This window comes from Dicentrarchus labrax, unplaced genomic scaffold, assembly GCF_905237075.1.
Source record: "Dicentrarchus labrax unplaced genomic scaffold, dlabrax2021, whole genome shotgun sequence".
Classification (NCBI taxonomy): domain Eukaryota; kingdom Metazoa; phylum Chordata; class Actinopteri; family Moronidae; genus Dicentrarchus; species Dicentrarchus labrax.
Window position 1 is genome coordinate 28,282,582 of NW_026136706.1, and position 18,329 is coordinate 28,300,910.

Here is an 18,329-nt window from a genome sequence, read left to right on the forward strand (position 1 = left end):
ACTTATATCTCAAAATAATGACTTTGTGATACTAAGTCAATATTTTGAGAAAGTTTCTTATCATAACTTTCAGAATCTTAATTTTTCCTCACATTGGTGGAAATGTGATTTTTTGTTCTTGTTCTTCAAAGCAGCACTGCTTAGATAACAAATGACTGAGAAATATGTATGCATATATGCATCTTTCATTTTCTAATATTTCCTTTGTAGGAGCATGTTTCCAGCACTCCCAGTGCTGACAGTAACAGCCACATTAGCCTGAAACCTCCCGCTGAGGTGACGTATCCATTTTCATTCCAGGCATTCAAATCCATACTCGATTAAAAGCAAAACAAACACAGCTGTCCTCAGTCAGCGCTCACATATTAATGCTATGGGATTACGTAACAGTAAAACACAGTATTCAGGCTGTGCTTGATTCTAATCACTCATTTGGATTGATTGAAATCACAAAATGCAGCACTTGACTGAGAGGTCAGCTGAGCGCTCATTCACCTGAAACATGTACATAATCCTGAGGACTCGCATGCTGGACTCCATGTATGTATTCAATTTGAGAAATATATGAGACTGAGAAAAGTGGCTCTCTTTTCAGAAGATTTTCAGTCCCTCCAGGATTTCATAGGCTTTTTTGGGGGAAAGTTGCAGCCTGAAATGCCTGATTTTATGACAACTTAAAAAAAAAAAAAAAAAAAAAAACTGCGATGCAACTTGCAACGTTTTTGCACTAAAATTGCAATAACTGCCACTCTACAGATGTGTTTTACTGTGTAAGAGTGTTGGTCAATTGGTGACTTTCATTTGTGCTCTACCACAACGTTGCACATAGTGCAAAACAACATTGCAACTTCCTGGAGGGAAGGGAACATTCTGCTGCCTGCCCTGGATAAAGTGGAGATACCTCTCTGTATTCTGTGAAAGGAGGGACTGCGGGAACCATGTTACTGACTGAACTCTCTATATCAGTGGTTGCTGTCTGAACATGGAGCTATTTGAAACTTATTTTAACAAAAAATAAAAAAAATGCTCTTGGCAGTTTTATGCTCTGTCATGTTTATACAGATTCTCCTGATACATTCATGTGAAAATCGTGATCTAATAATAGTTTGTTTGTTGTGCGTCTTTTATGTAATTTTTTAGCAGGGAGTTTGTGTGCAGCTTTCAAATCACTTAATGACCTTGTTTGCCCTCAATAATCCATGCAATAATCTATAATCCATGCCTATTTTTCCCACAGTTTGCAGCGTCTTGCCACCATGTCTTGTCCCTCACTGCTTATACAGCCTCTCTGCCTTGCTCTGTAGTGTTTTCCTTTCAAACCAAACTCTTTTTTTAATCTTTTTTTGCAGAATTTGACACTATTGTAGTATATCTCCAATCTCTGGAGCCTGTATCAATTTAATTCAATTCAATTCAATTTATTTGTATAGCGCCAATTCATAACAGAAGTTATCTCAGGACACTTTTAGAGCAGGTCTAGACCGAACTCTTTAAAACATTATTTACAGAGACCCAACAGTACCACCATGAGCAAGCACTTGGCGACAAGGGCAAGGAAAAACTGCCTGTTAAAAGGCAGAAACCTAGGACAGATCCTCCGGCTCTAGGTGGGTGGTTGTCTGTCTCGACCAGTTGGGGTGAGAGAGAGAGAGAGAGAGAGAGAGAGAGAGAGAGAGAGAGAGAGAGAGAGAGAGAGAGAGAGAGAGAGAGAGAGAGAGAGAGAGAGAGAGAGATCACATTGCCTGATATGAAAAACTTACTCACTTTGAACTGGGATAGTACATCATGGTAACAATACTGCACAGATAATCTGTGTGATTGTTATAGATCAGCAGAGTCACTACCTGTTCATTACAAATGACACCTGGCTTTATTACCTGGGAGATAAATCTAATAAGATTAATTAATAGTTTTTTATTATTTCTTAATTTTGAGGGTTGCTATTTATTTTTCACTGTCGATTATTTTGCAGATTAGTTTCCCAGTTAATCAATTTAAAGATGCTGTAAGTCAAGGGAGCATTTTGACTCACTTCCTGTCTGTTCTTGCAATTAGCAGTCCCCCCTCCCCCTCCCACCACACTGACATTCTGCTGCCTGCCCTTAAGGATTGCCTTTTTCTGGAGTTCTCTCTCCTGATTGGATACAGTAGGAACGGAATACAAGGAAATGTATTCTCTGACCACAGAAAAAACTTGAAGGGCCCATGGTGTTTAAGGTAATTTTAAGGTAACAAAAACATAAGGATTCCTATATTCAGGTGATTATACACTAATGAAAACATACCTATGAATATTATATTCCATATCTGACAATAGATCCTCCTCAGTGTTACAGAATGGACCTTTAAGTCCTCTGCTCATGATTCTGATATTTCTGCTTGTGACTATGAGTTGAAAAACTGCCCAGTTCTGCTTGTAGCGGAACAGTTAATAACCAGCTTCGGGATCAGTATATCAGAACACCTCTGACACTTATCTTAGGCCCATTAATGTTGTATTTAATGTCCATATAGAATCCACCATTGTTTAATGTACTAATCACTTGACTGGTTACAACCAAACTCTAGAAGGCGGCCATCATAGTTTCTCCTACACACTTGAAATAAGAGGGTGAGGTGAGAGGGTTGTAATCTACAGCTACATCGCTACTACATCCTAAACACTGGACATTTAACACTTAATTTTTTTCCTCAACATTCTGTGAAGGCCCGCCCTACTCTGCCTCTGATTGGCTGGTGTTCGTTCCCGGTTAGGTTTAGGCATGAGCAGTGAGGTCTGTGTCACTGTAGTGTATGTTCGTTATGTAATGCCATTTTTGTTGTGCATTATGCATTTTGTTTTGTATTTGTGTCTTTAGGACCATCTTTCAATAAATTCAAATTCAAATCAGCATTTAAGCAAGTAAGTTGGCTTTGTGAAAGCTGCCCCTGCTCACAGATACGCTTGCATGTTTGTGTGCAGTGGAAAAGAAAACACAGAAGAGTCACTCCAAGGTTCACTTTTCCAACACATAAAAGGAAATATATTTAAAAAATTGTTCATACTGAAGAACCTTTATCATTGCAGAGTAATTTACACAAGGGGCAGTTGTATGTCATATTCATATACATGGTTATATAGATGCACACACTGCCTCCTCTTCACTTGCAAAGTAGTGGCCTTTGCAGAATTTATAGTGTACACTTCCTTCGCAGACAGTTACACAGTTTCAGAATAAAAAAAAGCATTTCATCTCTTGTGGATTTTTAAACTTGATTGAAACACTAATACTCTTGGACATCACATTTCTGAAATGGCAAATGAGGAAGATGGTGAAATTGTTCCTTTTTTTTTGCGAATGACAAATCAGCAAGAGGAAAAATTTTATTCGATTTTTCTTTACAAACACATCTCACTACATGGTCAATTTTTTTTTTTCTCTCTTTTTTTTTTTTTTTTTTTAGAAATCTGTGGTTTAGAAATGTCACCCAAAATGCAAGGGATGTGCATAGGTGTCAAGTCCGGCTCCATCGTGGTTAGTTTTTTTTCTTGCCCCCTCTTGCTTCCCTTGGCTGAGTGCAGTCTTCCAAACAGATGGAATGTTTTTTAATATGTATGTTTGTGTCTTCTTTTTTTTCTTGGAGGTTTATGAAGGGACACTGGGAACACTGACTGACTGACAGCATGGAAGCTTACAAATGTCCACATGCATGATAACCTCATTCAAATCTCTAAAACATTTATGGATTTATTTAGAAGAGACAGTACCTGGTGGGTGGAAAGGTGCATGTGTGTGCGTGGTGATACTGTAACTGTACCGAAGGGTAACAATAAGATGCGAACGCAGCCTTACAGCTCAGAAAAAAAAAAAAATGAACACAGAATGAGGAGTGGTGATGTGATCTATAAACACTGCAGTGTGTTTGTGTGCTTTTACTTCAGTCTGCTGATCCACAGAATACCCACTGACAGTGTCTGTCTACAGATGGTTCAGTACACACCCAACAGGTCTATGTGATGGGAAGGTTGTGTTGGAGACCAGCAGTGCATTATCATGGCAGGACGGGACGCAGTACTGTCTCTTTAAAACAAACATCTACAAAAATGTTGCCTCCTAGCTAGTACAGACATGACAATATTCACTTTTGTTTACTCTGTTTTTATACAACACTATGACTAGGTCGTCTGTCAGGGCAAGAGTCCAATCATTTTGTGCAGCGTTCAAGAGGAAAGAATCCTGCGCTCGCTTTCAGTTCAGTTCGCTGAGGGGGGTTATCAATCAAGTGCAGTGTAGAGAGAGGTTTCCCATTGCCTTGTTTCAATAGTTTTTTTATTTATTCTTATTTTGAAGAGAGAATGATGGAGTTAGGCTGAGGTGTCGTTGTTGGGAAGGGAGAAGGAAGTGGAGGTGGTCGGGGACTGCAGGTCAGTAGACCCAGGACACAGGAACCCACTGGCTGGTGGTGCACACCAGGTCGATGGCCTGCTCCAGGTGCCTGATGGTCTCATCGATCTCGTTGTTGATAATGGTCTGGTCGAAGTAGTGGGTGTAGGTCTTCTGCAGGATCTCGGACTCCTTCTGCAGCCGCTGGAGAGATTCGTCCTGGAGGAGGAGGAGTAACAGAGGGTGTTACACACTGATGGAAGGCAGTGATGGAGAGATGAGAACATATACAGGGCTGAGAGAAAAGTTAGTTAGAATAGTTAGCAACTGAGCTACCCAAGACCCAAGAAAAACATGGTGAAACATTTGGTCGTGGGGGAACCCAGACAAATCCACTGGTGCCCAATTGACCCTTCTTAAGTCCCGCCCCTTTTTGCTCTGTGCTCCAATACAAGTTGAGCAAGCCTCTGTCAACTTCCTCCTTTCCTGTACATATGCTATGTGCTAGGCTAATCTATGATGAAAAGACAACCACATTTTGAAGATGGTTAAAAGGTAAAAGCAACATATATATAGTCACATATTAAGTTGGCTAATGTTGGCAAAATGCTAGCTAACGAACGAATGATGTAAATTAGCAAGCCAGTTAGCTTGCGATTTGCTAATATTTGATTACTTACTTGATTTACTTGTATAGCACCTTTCTAGTCCTCGGACCTCTTAAAGCGCTTTTAGACTACAGCCACATTCGCTGTTTCACACACATTCACACAGAGGAGCCGGGGATCAAACCAACAACCTTCCGAATAGTGGACGACCTGCCCTGCCTCTGAGCCACAGCCGCCCCCTAAATGCTTAAATGCAAAGGAACTGGGAGGTCTATCCCTGCCCAATCTACAACTCTGTTATTGGTCACCTCAACTCAAAATTAGTTTAAATTCAATTCAGTTTAATTGTATTTGTATAGCATCAATTCACAAGGGCGGGTGTGGCTCAGAGGCAGAGCGGGTCGTCCCCTAATCGGAAGGTTGTTGGATCGATCCCCGGCTCCTCCTGCCACATGTCGAAGTATCCTTGAGCAAGATACTGAACCCCAAATTGCTCCCGATGCCGTGCATCGGTGTGTGAATGTGTATGAATGATTAGTTTCTGTTTGATGGGCTTTGCCATCACTGAGTGAATGTGTGTGTATGTAGTGTAAAAGTGCTTTGAGTGGTCAGAAGACTAGAAAGGCGCTATACAAGTACAGGTCCATTTACCATAACAAAGGTTATGTTCCATCACATTTCAAGGCCACCATCATCATACCTGTACCAAAGAAACCTGCTCCATCCTGCTTCAATGACTATCGCCCTGTGGCACTGACCCCCATCATAGTGCTTTAGTCATGTCTCACATCAAGACCACCCCCACCCTGGACCCCTTTCAGTGTGCATACAGAGCCAAACGTTCCACAGAGGATGCAATCTGCTCTGCTCTCCACCCAGCCCTCACCCACCTAGACACAACAGACTCATATGTGAGAATGCTTTTCATAGACTTTAGTTCAGCATTCAACACCATAATCCCACAACAACTCATCTGCAAACTGGACCAGCTAGGGCTCAACACCTCCCTTTGCAACTGGCTGCTGGACTTCCTCAGTGAGAGGCCACAAGGGATACGAGTCGGCAACAACACCTCGAGCAGCATCACACTCAGTACAGGGGCCCCCCAAGGCTGTGTGCTCAGTCCCCTTCTCTTTACCCTGCTGACTCACGACTGCACACCAACCTACAGCACCAATCACATGGTGAAGTTTGCGGACGATACTACTCTGGTGGGTCTCATCACCAAGAACAATGAGACCCACTACAAGAAGGAGGTCAACCTTTTGACCACGTGGTGCAGAGACAACAACCTCCTGCTGAATGTCAGCAAAACCAAGGAGATTGTTGTTGACTTCCGGAGGGGCCACACCGAACACCCACCACTGACCATTGACGGTGCTGCTGTGGAGAGAGTGAGCAGCACCAAATTCCTGGGGGTGCACATCAATGAGGACCTCTCCTGGACGACCAACTCTGCATCACGGAAAAAAAAAACCCACCCCCCCTTTTTTTTCTCCCCAACCTAAAGGGGGGAAAACCTCCCCACCCATCATGTGCACATTCTACCGGGGCACACTGAAAGCTCCTTCCATGTATCACTGCGTGGGGCGGGAGCTGCACTGAATACAGCAGAAAAGCACTGCAACGCATAGTTAACACAGCTGGTAAGATCATTGGTGCCCCACTCCCTTCCCTTCCACACCCGCCTCACCCGAAAGCTATCTCGATTGTGAGCGACGCCAGCCACCCTGCACACAGTCTGTTCACCCTCCTGCCGTCTGGAAGAAGGTATAGGAGCCTCCGTGCCCGCTACACCAGACTCACTTAAAGCTTCCACCAAGCTGTCAGAAAGCTGATTCCCCCCCCCCCAAAGTGTCTATTGCACTAGTACTGTCACTACCACAGGATACAGACTGAAATTGGCTGCTATTTTTCTATTTACCATTTACTGTTTTCACTGACTGTTATTTTTGCACTATTAATGTTTTTTGCTGCCATTACCAATCTAGTATATTGTATATTTTATATTATTGTATATTTTATATTTTATTGTCTATCTTTTTAAATCTTTTTAGCATTAGTAAATGTCATACCTGCTGTGAAATTGAATGTTTACTTTTAGTTTTAGGAAATGTTTTGTCTGTTTGTACCTGTGCACTTTATGATGATTCCTTTGTATGTCTGGTGCATGTGAAGTAATTGACAATAAAGCTGACTTTGAGTTTGACTTTTCAAATAGAGCAGGTCTAGACCAGAATTATGACAAATTTGCCCTTGACTAAGAAGAATTCTTTGTGGAGTGACTTTGAGTCTCTAGCATGATATCCTACAAGGCTCCCTCCCTTTTATCAACAATATTGACCAGACTCCCTCTTTTATTTCTGTCCGGTCTCCTCTGGCACTGAATCCTGATCTTCCAGTGCACATAGTGTGATGGAGTGGACTTCAAAGAGCCTATCAGATCTTGCTGGCCTATTGCAAAATAAGAACTGATTTTAATATCCTTCCTAAAGGTTTTTTAAAATATCTCTAAATTTGTTACTTTACAGAATCTCTTTTAAGGAAAGAGGGAATCCACTTGAAAACTGTCAGAATGTTGAAGTGCCATGGTCTTGGCCCAATCTCTCAAAGGAATAATCTCAAAGATAATATGCTCTGTACTGCTGCTGTACTGCTGCTGTACTTCCGCTTATGAGCCCTGAAGCCACTGTGGGAGCGAGATGTGGGGTTCTACAAGATTAGACCAAGATTTACTATGGGAACTTTCCAAAATGTACTTCACTTTGTATACATGAACAGAATGTTAAATATTTGACTTATTTCACACCTCACACAGCTCAGACATCTGTTATAAAAAGTGTCAAATATTCTGTGACCTTTAAACCATGCTTCAGGAGATCTTTTTGACAAAGACTCCAAATCCCTGTTTCTGGCTAAAAAGTGAATCGCCAGCATATCTTACTTTTGAATAAGGTGGAAAAAAAGACAAAAAACAAGTGCCAGTGCTCCTATAATACATCTTTTTACAGTCTATCATATTAGAGCCACAGTGTGACATGGATATTGTTACAGCACAGTTTGTGGGGCCTTTACTCAGCAAGGGAAGAAGTGAATGGGCAAACAAGGACTAACTATCTAGAAGCACACAGACAGCATATGGCAAGGAATACACATACACATAATTAAAAATAACACTACGCAGTCACTATCCTATAAGGTTTTACTTACTGGCAACGTTCGACACCACCTGGGCATCTGAGGAGGGGGCACCAAATAAACAAACACATGCAGCATGCAAAAATAAATGAGTGCAGAGGAATGAGAGCGTGAAGAGCAGGCAGAATGAGAGTGATGCTGCATGATGGCAGTGCTTTACACAATGACGCTGCAGGTTTTTAGATGGACTTGTTTTGATTCAGTAATAAAGAGTAATGTAATAACTTGCAACCGTTAACTTTGTAACCGTGTGTCTTTTGTGTGTTCCTACCTCATTGATGCCTGGAGTAATAGTTGGTGCAGCGATAAAAACGACATATGGGGCAAACTCTGCTGTCCGCAGGACCTTCAGGGCCTGATGGAGAACGGTTGTTAGAGGTAAAAAATATATATGCATATATTATATATGCATGCATGCACACTCACACCTAAACACACACACCTGAGGTTCGACATCCAGTATAGCTATGAGTCCCTGTTGGTGGATCTTGCGGATGGTCTCCAGCCGCGTACCGTACATGGCGTCCTCGTGGCTGCCGTACTCAAGGTACTCGTTGTTGCTGATGTCCTGCATCATCTGGTCATGGGAGACAAAGTAATAGTTCTTCCCGTTCTCCTCATCCTTCTTTGGAGGTCTGGTTGTGTCTGCGGGACAGCAGGAGACACATTTACATTCACTGACATATATAGTGGTGCCGTTGTGTTTCTGTGGAGGACTTGTGTGTGGTGATTGTGTGTCTTACGTGGGATGGGGTAGGCAAATCTGTCCGGGTGTTTGGTTATGAGTGTGTTCTTGATGTGTCTTCGGCCCACTCCATGGGCACCTGACAGAGATACAGACAGTCAGTCAGAGAGGTCAGTTAATGAAAGCAGACATCATTATTTCTTGCTGCTACTCACCTAACAAAACTAGTGTTTTCCTCTTGAAGGCAGGAAGCTTCACAACCTCTTCATATGTGACAAGATCTAGTTGGTCGAACACTGGAGGTGAGAGAAGACAGACAAAGAGTATGTGGAGTGTGCTGGGACAAACAGTTAGAGGGCTTGTCATACTAAATAGTCTGAAACACATCTGCTAACTATGTGGTGAAGATTCAGAATCTCACTGGCAAAAAGCCTAATGCCAAAACAGTGAGTGGAAATGACATCTGGACAGCTGAGACGATCTGTAAAATGATGATGATTCTTTATGTTCTTTTTGAGTTTAAATAAATCTGACCAGGCAGTAATTCATCCAGTGAGAAATCATGAGACTGCCAATATAATAAAGCAAAAAGCACAAAGGCTCCACTTGATTGTTGAAGTGATGAATATTTTTGTGATTTCCAAAAGTCTAGCAGGACTGCAGAAAAGTTGCTGTAAATCTAATGGACCCTCCCTCAATTCCGCCCCTGCTTTGCTCTGTGCTCCAATAAAAGTTGAGCAAGCCTCAGCGGCTGTGGCTCAGAGACAAGTGGGTCATCCACTAATCTGAAGGTTGTTGGTTCGATCCCAGGCTCCTCGCCTTGTGTCGAAGTATCCTTGAGCAAGATGCTGAACCCCAAATTTCTCCGGTGTGTGAATGTGTATGAATGATTAGTTTCTGTTTGATGGGCTTTGCCATCACTGTGTGAATGTGTGTGTACGTAGTGTAAAAGCGCTTTGAGTGGTTGGAAGACTAGAAAGGTGCTATACAAGTACAGGTCTATTTACCATTTACTCAGTGAGAACCTCAGTCACCTTCTTCCTTTTCCTGTACTTGGATATGCTATGTGCTAGGATAATCTATGTTGAAAAAGTTTGAAGATGGTTAAAAGATAAACGCAGCTAACGTTAGCAAAACCTTAGCTAACTAATTAACTAAGGATTGGTGTAACTAGTTAGCTAGTGTTTTTCTTTCAGTTATAACCAGCTAGCTAACAATTGATGTAGATAAACTAGCTAGTTAGCTAGCATGCTCCTAAAATTAGCTAGCTAACTTCCAATTTGACTATGTTTGCCTTTGACTAAATATTTTTGCTGGGAACACAATTAATCTGCTAATCATTTAAGATGTCAGAAAAAAAGGTATTAGTGGAACTATTTCTTCTAAATCAGTCACTTTGAAAGCAACTTTCTTAAAGTAGGTGAACAGATCATTTATCTTTTTCTGCCAACTTCAGTAACATAGCAAAAGACAGGTTCACTTTAGTGTTTCTATAAAACCACTACTTTAAGTTAAATCTGGGGAGCACTTTCCAAACATTTATCTGTGTGACAAAACATGGGAACTGCGGGTTGTGCAGAGTGTACCGTATGTTACAGTGGAGCTGTTCACTGTACAATGTGTTCTCAGCCCTGTAACATGACCCTCCATGCAGCTCCATCTCAGAGCTCTGACAAGCAAAATACAATACCCACAAGTCCCAGGGTTCTCCCCCAGTGCAACAGGTGGCTACAGACCAGCTGCTGCTCAGACTGACATGAATAATTGTTTACAGTATGGACTCAATATGTTAGTTAATAGCAGAGATTTACATGGCTGTGTGTGGGTCTGCTAATGAGCACACATGACCAAACACTAATCAGAACAGGAACATCACAGCACACAAACTAAGCTACATGGTTTCAATTTTGTCTCATCCTTCTGTTGTTTCCTGACTGTATCAACAGAAACAAAACTGAAACGCTGGCAGTGTCAGCTGATTCCATCTACAGGGTTAACAAAACAAACAGAAAGAGAGAGAGTGAGGCAGTGGAAGAGAGTAAAAGAGAAGAGCTGGACGCTGTCACTGATTGTTACTTACATGCAGAGAGGCCGTTCAGTAGGAGAAAGCCAGAGAGATGAACAGGAGGGGTCATAACATGGTTTGGTTACAACAGCAGAATTACAAAATGTTACACACAAACAGCAAGAAACAACAGCGGGGTAGCTGTGGAGATGAAAACACACAATGTATGGTTGTTGTCGCTGTGATATTTCACTGTGTGAAATGTGATGTGATAACATGCAGTGTCTGCAGCTGTGGTCAGTTAGGGCTGAAGGTGGGTTTTTAAATGATGATTTCCCAGGAATATAGCACTACTTTCCTGGGAACACCTGGATTTCTTCCCAAAAATTAAAAAATTTAAGTTTGACTTTAAAGCTGCAGTAGGTAACTTTTATAAAAATAACTTTTTGTTATTTTTGCTTAAACTCCCGACAATAGTATATGAGACAGGTAATCTGTGAAAAATATAACTGATTGTTGAGTCTCATTGCCAGGTCGTCAAAAACTGACACTTTGGGTTGTTTGGGTCCCAACTATATTTACCAGCTCTGATTCTCGGGTTTTACAAATGCCATTAGGAGCACTAGGAGGAACTTGATTTTTTCACAGATTATCTGTCTCATGTACTACTGTCAGGATATAGTGAAAGTGTCAGTGAGTATGACAAAAACTTATTTTAATAAGAGTTATCTACTGTAGCTTGAAACCGCAGGTAACTAATGATATTAATGAATTGTGTTTATTACATATTTCTTAATTTGATATTATTCTTCAAATGTGTTAGTAAAGTAATATTTTAACTTTGAGATGGAAAAAACAACAACAATCATGCAGAATTGTCTGATCCCCTGTTTTTCAGCATATCTGTACCATAATGGGAGCTCATGACCTGAGGTTATTACTACAGCTGTCTAACAATGCCAATATGAAACCTGAATTACTGTTAAAAAGTATTGTACAATACTAGTGCTGTTCATAACAATACTTAAGACCATAGTCCAAGGAATATAAACGTGTTTTAACCCATTTGTAAGTGAGCAAATTCTACCACACTGCTCAGTGCATCAGTGTTTAACAATATCTGCCTACAAAGATAAGCTAGAAATCGTGCAGAATTTTCAGATGATTTTTTTTTCTCAGGAGAACGGAACAGATTTTTATGAGAATTCCTGGGAAATAAAGCCCTGCATTCAACCCTACAATTAATGGACACAAGATGAGAGCATGGGTTTAAAATGTTAAATATGAACTGTCTGTGTCATTTATAAATCTATGTCAGTAAAATGGAGGACGAGTGAAGTCATGGTGGAGTCATAATATTGACTACTTCAGTTTGAACACTAATGCAGGTGGATCCCATGCATTCATGCTTTTATGACTACAACTATTATATTGTATTGCATGCTATAGAATGTTACAGCAATTCCTTTTAAAGGGACACTGACAGATGCACACACACTCAAACACACTATACACACATACACACTGACACGGTCCTTCAATCTCTTCTCTGTCACATTATTGGGACAGAAGGATGTCTCATCTTTCCAATTCCATAATCTTCTGAGAAACCACATGCACAGATGTGACATTTAACAATATCCAATAAGTACTATTACACTCTACCCATCACATCATCTATTACTCTTAGCTGCTAAGGTCTGTGTCCGAACAGTTTGGTTTTGCCCTATAGGTGCTAAGCTGCAGGATTTGGTGGGTCTCTCCCTCCATCCCTCCTCATGTGAAGACCAGTCTAAGCACACAGCTGGAACTGTTCCCAGCTGCAACGTAAAGCCCTGCTACCGCTCACTGTGCTAATTTGAAAAGAAGTGTAACATATAGAGGGTGGTTGGGTCCTGATATAGACAATGTATGCTGCCAAGTGCACATGTAGGGACAGATATGCAGTCACAGACACCTGCTGCTCTCTGCACACACTGTACAGGAGGTGTAAAGCTCTGGGTACACGCTAGAGACACCTGACACCCCAAAGCTACCACGTTTCATCTCCACCCTGCACTCTTCACACCGCTCCTACTCTCAACTGCCTCTCTCTTATTCAGCTTTTTTATAATAACTGCATACAAAGAAACACAGTCTTGTCATTCTAAGATAAAAGAATAAAAGTAAACAAAATATATATTTCTGTTACACAAAATTATGTTTATTCTCTTTGTTTTCTATTCACTAATTCTTTTTTCTGTTGATACTGTGGCTAGAGGTGAAACCACTAACTGATTCACAGATCAGTCAGTCAATCAACAAAGTATAGATAATTTATTAAATATAAAAGTGAACATTTTTCTAAGAAGATGAATTAGATCCAGCCTCTCAAATGCAAAATATTTTCTGATCTTCTTTTACGACAGTAAAGTGAATATTTGGGGTTTCCAGAATGTTGGTTGGACAAAACAACATTGGTTGGGCATTTGAAGACGTTGCCATGAAAATAAATATCATCAAGCATGTTTTGCATTAGGAAAGTAATCTGGTTTTAATATCTAACTGTGTCTTAATAAGATATTCCAGCTAATATTGAGCTCCATTGAAGCAGTAACCAGTAATATCCCAGCAGAGGAACAAGATTATTTTACTTATTTTAAGAGGAAGACCACTGGCACAACTTCTCAGTTCAAGAGAAAGTGGTTGGAAATGAAGTGTTTCGTTCTGCCTTTAGCATTTTTGGTGTCAAAGTCACTGATTTTTATTTTGCTGTTTGAAGAAATTGTGTCTTATTGTAAGATTATATTTGCTAATTATTCATCTTAAATTAAGGTACAAATTCAGCTCAATAAAGTGGCCAAAATACTTATTTTAACAATTTTAAAGAACTGAGTTTCCATTGCTTGTAATAAGCACAACTTGCTTACATTTTTGGTATGTTTTCTACTTTAAGGCCCATTACAGTCTTTCAGTGGCTACATTCTCATCCTCATTGTATTTCTAGCTAAGCAACATTGTTTTTGTTTTACTCAGTACAAGAAAATGTGATTATATTTAAGACTATATGGCTTGTTTCTAGAATGGCTCTTTTTGCAGTGTGGGAGCCAATGCTATGAAATTGTTGAATTCAGAATAGAATTTAAAATCTTCATGGTCAGGCCCCTTCATATCTTAAAGAGCTCATAGTACCCTATTACCCCTCTAGAACACTACGTTCTCTGAATGCTGGGCTACTTGTGGTTCCTATAGTCTCTAAAAGTAGAACAGGAGCCAGAGCCTTCAGTCACCAAGCTCCTCTCCTGTGGAACCAGCTTCCAGTTGTGGTTCGGGAGGCAGACACCCTCAACACATTCAAGAGTAGGCTTAAGACATTCCTCTTTGATAAAGCTTATAGTTAGGGCTGGATCAGGTGAGTCCTGAACCATCCCTTAGTTATGCTGCTATAGGCCTGGACTATTGGGGGATTTCCCATGATGCACTGAGCTCCTCTCTCTCTCTTTCTGCACTCATTCATGTTCCATTAATGCATGTTACTAAGTTCACTTCTTCCCCGGAGTTCTTGTGCTTTCTCGTCTCGCAGGTTCTTATCGATCCTGGTGGAGCCTCCTGCCATGGTCCTGCTAGATTGCCATTGCTAATATCACTGATATTATTGTTATTAATATTATTATTATTATTAATAATATTATTACTACAGTTACTATTATTACTATAATCACTGCTCATTGTCCCCAATCGTTGGTCGTCATCGTCATCATCTTCTTCATGTTCATCATCATCAGTCATTACTATTAGTGTAGTTGTTGCTGCACCTTTGTCTGTCTCCGTCCTTCTGTCGTTACCTCTGTTCTCTCTCTCTCTCTGTCTCTCTCTCTCTCTCTAACCCCAACTGGTCGAGACAGACGACCACCCACCTAGAGCCGAAGGATCTGTCCTAGGTTTCTGCCTTTTAACAGGCAGTTTTTCCTTGCCCTTGTCGCCAAGGTCTTGCTCATGGTGGTACTGTTGGGTCTCTGTAAATAATGTTATAAAGAGTTCGGTCTAGACCTGCTCTATTTCTACATCACAAATAAAGAACCCTTCAGAAGCGTGAATTACATATAAAAGGATGTTTTGCCCCCTTTTCGTCTTTACTAGTTAACATTTGCGAGCTATAGACCGGAGAAAAAAAATCACTGAATCTGATCAGCTACCGGCACCATTTAAGGCGGAATGTTTTCTTGCATGTTACTGCATGAGTTGATGTTGTGAATCAACACACCCTAAATGTCAATATGAAAACTTTGACCATTACATTTCTTTTTATCGGCTCTCTTGACATACGACATGACATACGCGTTAGTGATGACTGGATCTTCAAACACTTACAGATTATACGAACTGTGAATATTCAACACATTAACACAACATATGTTTCTACAGACACAACTTATTGCACCTTGACAAAATCTGTTCAGCACCAAATCTAACAGCAACCTAAACATGATTTCTTCAGATATCTTCAGAAGAGACATAACTTTGACAAATATATCAAAAATACTGGAGAGAAAGGAGTGAGTCTGATAAAGATATTCATTGGGCATATACAGGTAATACTAGGAACTAGGAATAAACCAGGCTTTAGTCATCTTTACAACTGGAGAGGGGTCTTTCCACAATGTTCCACAACGGGAAAAAGAAGCTAACATAACTAAAGTTATTAAAATTAAAATATAATTCCTAGAATAAAAAGGTCACAAAGCAACAGACCTGAACATGGGCAGTGTTGGAGAATGTGTAGTCATATGTCTGCTGCTCATTTTCATATTTTTTGGGCGTGTCCTAATATTTCTTCCTTACTGGGTAGATATGGTTACAGAGATCTGATTAATCATAGGAAAATTTGGGAAACTTGCCAACAGGGCTGCAAAAGCAGGATAGATATTTATAAGAAAAAAACTACTAGTGGGTAGCAAAAAAGTATAAGTAATAACCAGGAAGTGGCTGAGTAAAGAGTCTCCTACAGTCCTTCAATGGACAGAAATAATTCAGGAACATTGTCTTTTTTTGAGTTGAAAAAGATCAAATTCTCTTCTTTTTTTGTTTTTTTCCCCCAGTCCCACACTGTACTCCCCTACAGGAGCAGAGTCTGGGAGCTGCTTTTTTTCTCCTCCCCTCTCCTCTTGAGATTTGGACCTGGTGTCCGTATCAATGAGCTGCCCACATTTTCCTGAATCGCCCCTGTGCTCATATAAGATTTCTGCCACTCTGGTCATTCCTGGCCGTGGCTGTGCTACTGAAGATGAATGCTACAAGATCCTGTTACATACAAGTTCCACCTACACAAACAGACAGACTGACAGACACCAGGCTCACAAGCACACACACTCTTTGAAGTGTAAACATATGTAAAATGCATGCATGCATGCGTGTAGGGAGTGATGTTGAGTGTGCACATGCATGAGATTGTGAACGTGTGTATGAATGTACCTGCGTTGTGCTTTGCCAAATACTTGTCTTTGTACTGCTTCTTCTTCTTGCCAAACCAGGTACAGCTGGCCTGCTGCTCCTGCTTGGTCTTCTCCATGGCTATACATGCTACTCGCCTACCACAAACACACACACACACGGCATCAGATTTACCGTTGAACTGAAGGACTGCAGATGTGGAGGAACAGTGCCTCTGTTTGCCTGTGTGTGTTTTTCCTTCTCACCACTCCTGCAGCTCCGGCGACGGGATGAGGCCTGCCGTGCCATTTTTTGTGTTCTCCAGCTTGCCCTGCCACCAGTTGTGGTCATCCTTGGAGATGATCTGGATGATGTCACCCACCCGGAAGCGGATGCCGGCCTCCTTGCAGGGGATGAGTTCATCTTTGGAGGGGTCGTATTCAAACTGAGCCCTCACATAGATCTGCATGAGAAGCACAGAGGTTAGAGGAGTGAGCTAACTCTGGGACGGCTGGGAAATTGGTGGTGGTGTTGGTGTTTCTAAAATAGGCAGTGTGTGTGTCAACTGAGAAGTGAGTGATGCGAATGTTGGGCGGGGTGCAGAGAAGGTGTAAGAGAGAGAAATTAGGCAGACAGGAACATAAGAGTGGCTGAATGGTGTGTTTTCTTTTGCATATCGTGACTGAAGTAATGAGCGGTGGACTCTCAGGAGGGGTGAGAGCATGGGGGTGTTTCGGTTGGCAGGTTGAAAAGTGGTTTCCAAGAGAGGGCTTTCTCCAGTGAGATAAACCCAGGCAGTGCTGGGCTATTAATGAGCCTCTCAGCACACTGGTAATTATGGCACAGGCATTGTTTATGTGTCCATTAGTTCAAAACAGCAGTCATCATCCTCACAGCCGCTTGGTGCTTTACAATCTACACTCTGTGTGGAAGTCAGCTGGTACAAGTGCTTGGGACAAGGTGTAGAAGTATTTACAGTGTTTTTTGTCTTTTTGGGGGGGGAGAGGCTGTCTCTTACCTTAACAGACATTTTGTCCTTGATTGGAGGTCTGGATACAATCTAGAATTTGAAAGCATCACACACATCATGCAGCAAAACGGCTAAGCAAAGTCTTAACAGCAGTATGGTGGCCAAGGTTTGTGGAGGGGGGATAGGCTGGGGGATTGATGGAAGTGACAGAAGGTACAGTTGGGTGCAAAGGTTGGGGCAACCCTTGACAAATACCAAGGTTTGGTGATTTTTTTAAATTGAAAAGATGTAAACACAGACACATAAAATATAATATATTCAGCAAACAGCCACACATAGTTATGTTTTACATCATAAACTGAACAAAAAAAACCCATTGTGGCATGTACAAAGGTTTGGGTAATCTACACTCAGAATTTAGTAACACCCCCCTCCCCCCAGCAGATATTACAGCTTGAAAACACTTTATCAGTCGATCAGTTCTTGTAATTGGGATTTTTGCATTGGGACTTGCAAAAGGCTTCTAGTTCTGCAATATTCTTGGGCCATCTTGCATGAACAGCTCTTTTAAGGTCATCTTTTCAATGATATTTAAGTCAGGGGGCTGGGAGGGCCATTCCAAAACCTTCAGCTCTTGAGGTAGTCCATGGTGGATTTGGAGGTGCGTTTAAGATCATTATCCTGTTGTAGAACCCAGCAAGTGAGGAAGTGGAATTCCATACCCACAAACATTAGACACTCAGGAAGCTTTGCTGTGTTTAAAACCGGCCTCAAGCTCTGGCGTAAATCAGCACAAAAATGTCACCACCTATAATTGCATTGTCTTTATAATCATATTGATTCTATTTATGACCTCACACTGATGGACTGTTATGTATTGTCCTGTTTTACGTATTTTCTGTTCTGTGGTATTTTTTTTTTTACCTGCCCAGGACAACAGAGGCAAATCAGCTGTTAACTTGTTAACTCTACAATTACTTCTAATTCTGCGTCATCCCTGAAAAAGTATACAAATAATGTTTGATTCCAGAATTTGCTGGTTATTTATTTCCACTAAATTCTTCTTCCATTCATCCCTGCACTGTTGCAA

At 41.1% G+C, this 18,329-nt stretch overlaps 1 protein-coding gene across 16 annotated transcripts in view; it reads right to left on the reverse strand.

The window, feature by feature from the left end:
• Positions 1-2,990: 2,990 nt before the first annotated feature.
• Positions 2,991-18,329, reverse strand: part of caska (calcium/calmodulin-dependent serine protein kinase a) — a 164,783-nt gene continuing 149,444 nt past the window's right edge. For 7 of the 16 annotated variants that reach the window (XM_051403212.1, XM_051403209.1, XM_051403211.1 and 4 more), the window contains 8 exons: positions 17,288-17,329; positions 16,536-16,732; positions 16,312-16,427; positions 9,071-9,151; positions 8,914-8,994; positions 8,613-8,815; positions 8,442-8,525; positions 2,991-4,583 (listed from right to left, as the gene is read on the reverse strand). In XM_051403212.1, coding sequence (XP_051259172.1) covers positions 4,407-4,583; positions 8,442-8,525; positions 8,613-8,815; positions 8,914-8,994; positions 9,071-9,151; positions 16,312-16,427; positions 16,536-16,732; positions 17,288-17,329 — 981 coding nt within the window. In that variant the 3' untranslated portion in view covers positions 2,991-4,406. The remainder of the gene's footprint in view (positions 4,584-8,441; positions 8,526-8,612; positions 8,816-8,913; positions 8,995-9,070; positions 9,152-16,311; positions 16,428-16,535; positions 16,733-17,287; positions 17,330-18,329) is intronic. The other 9 variants (XM_051403220.1, XM_051403217.1, XM_051403215.1 and 6 more) reach the window with 3 other exon arrangements.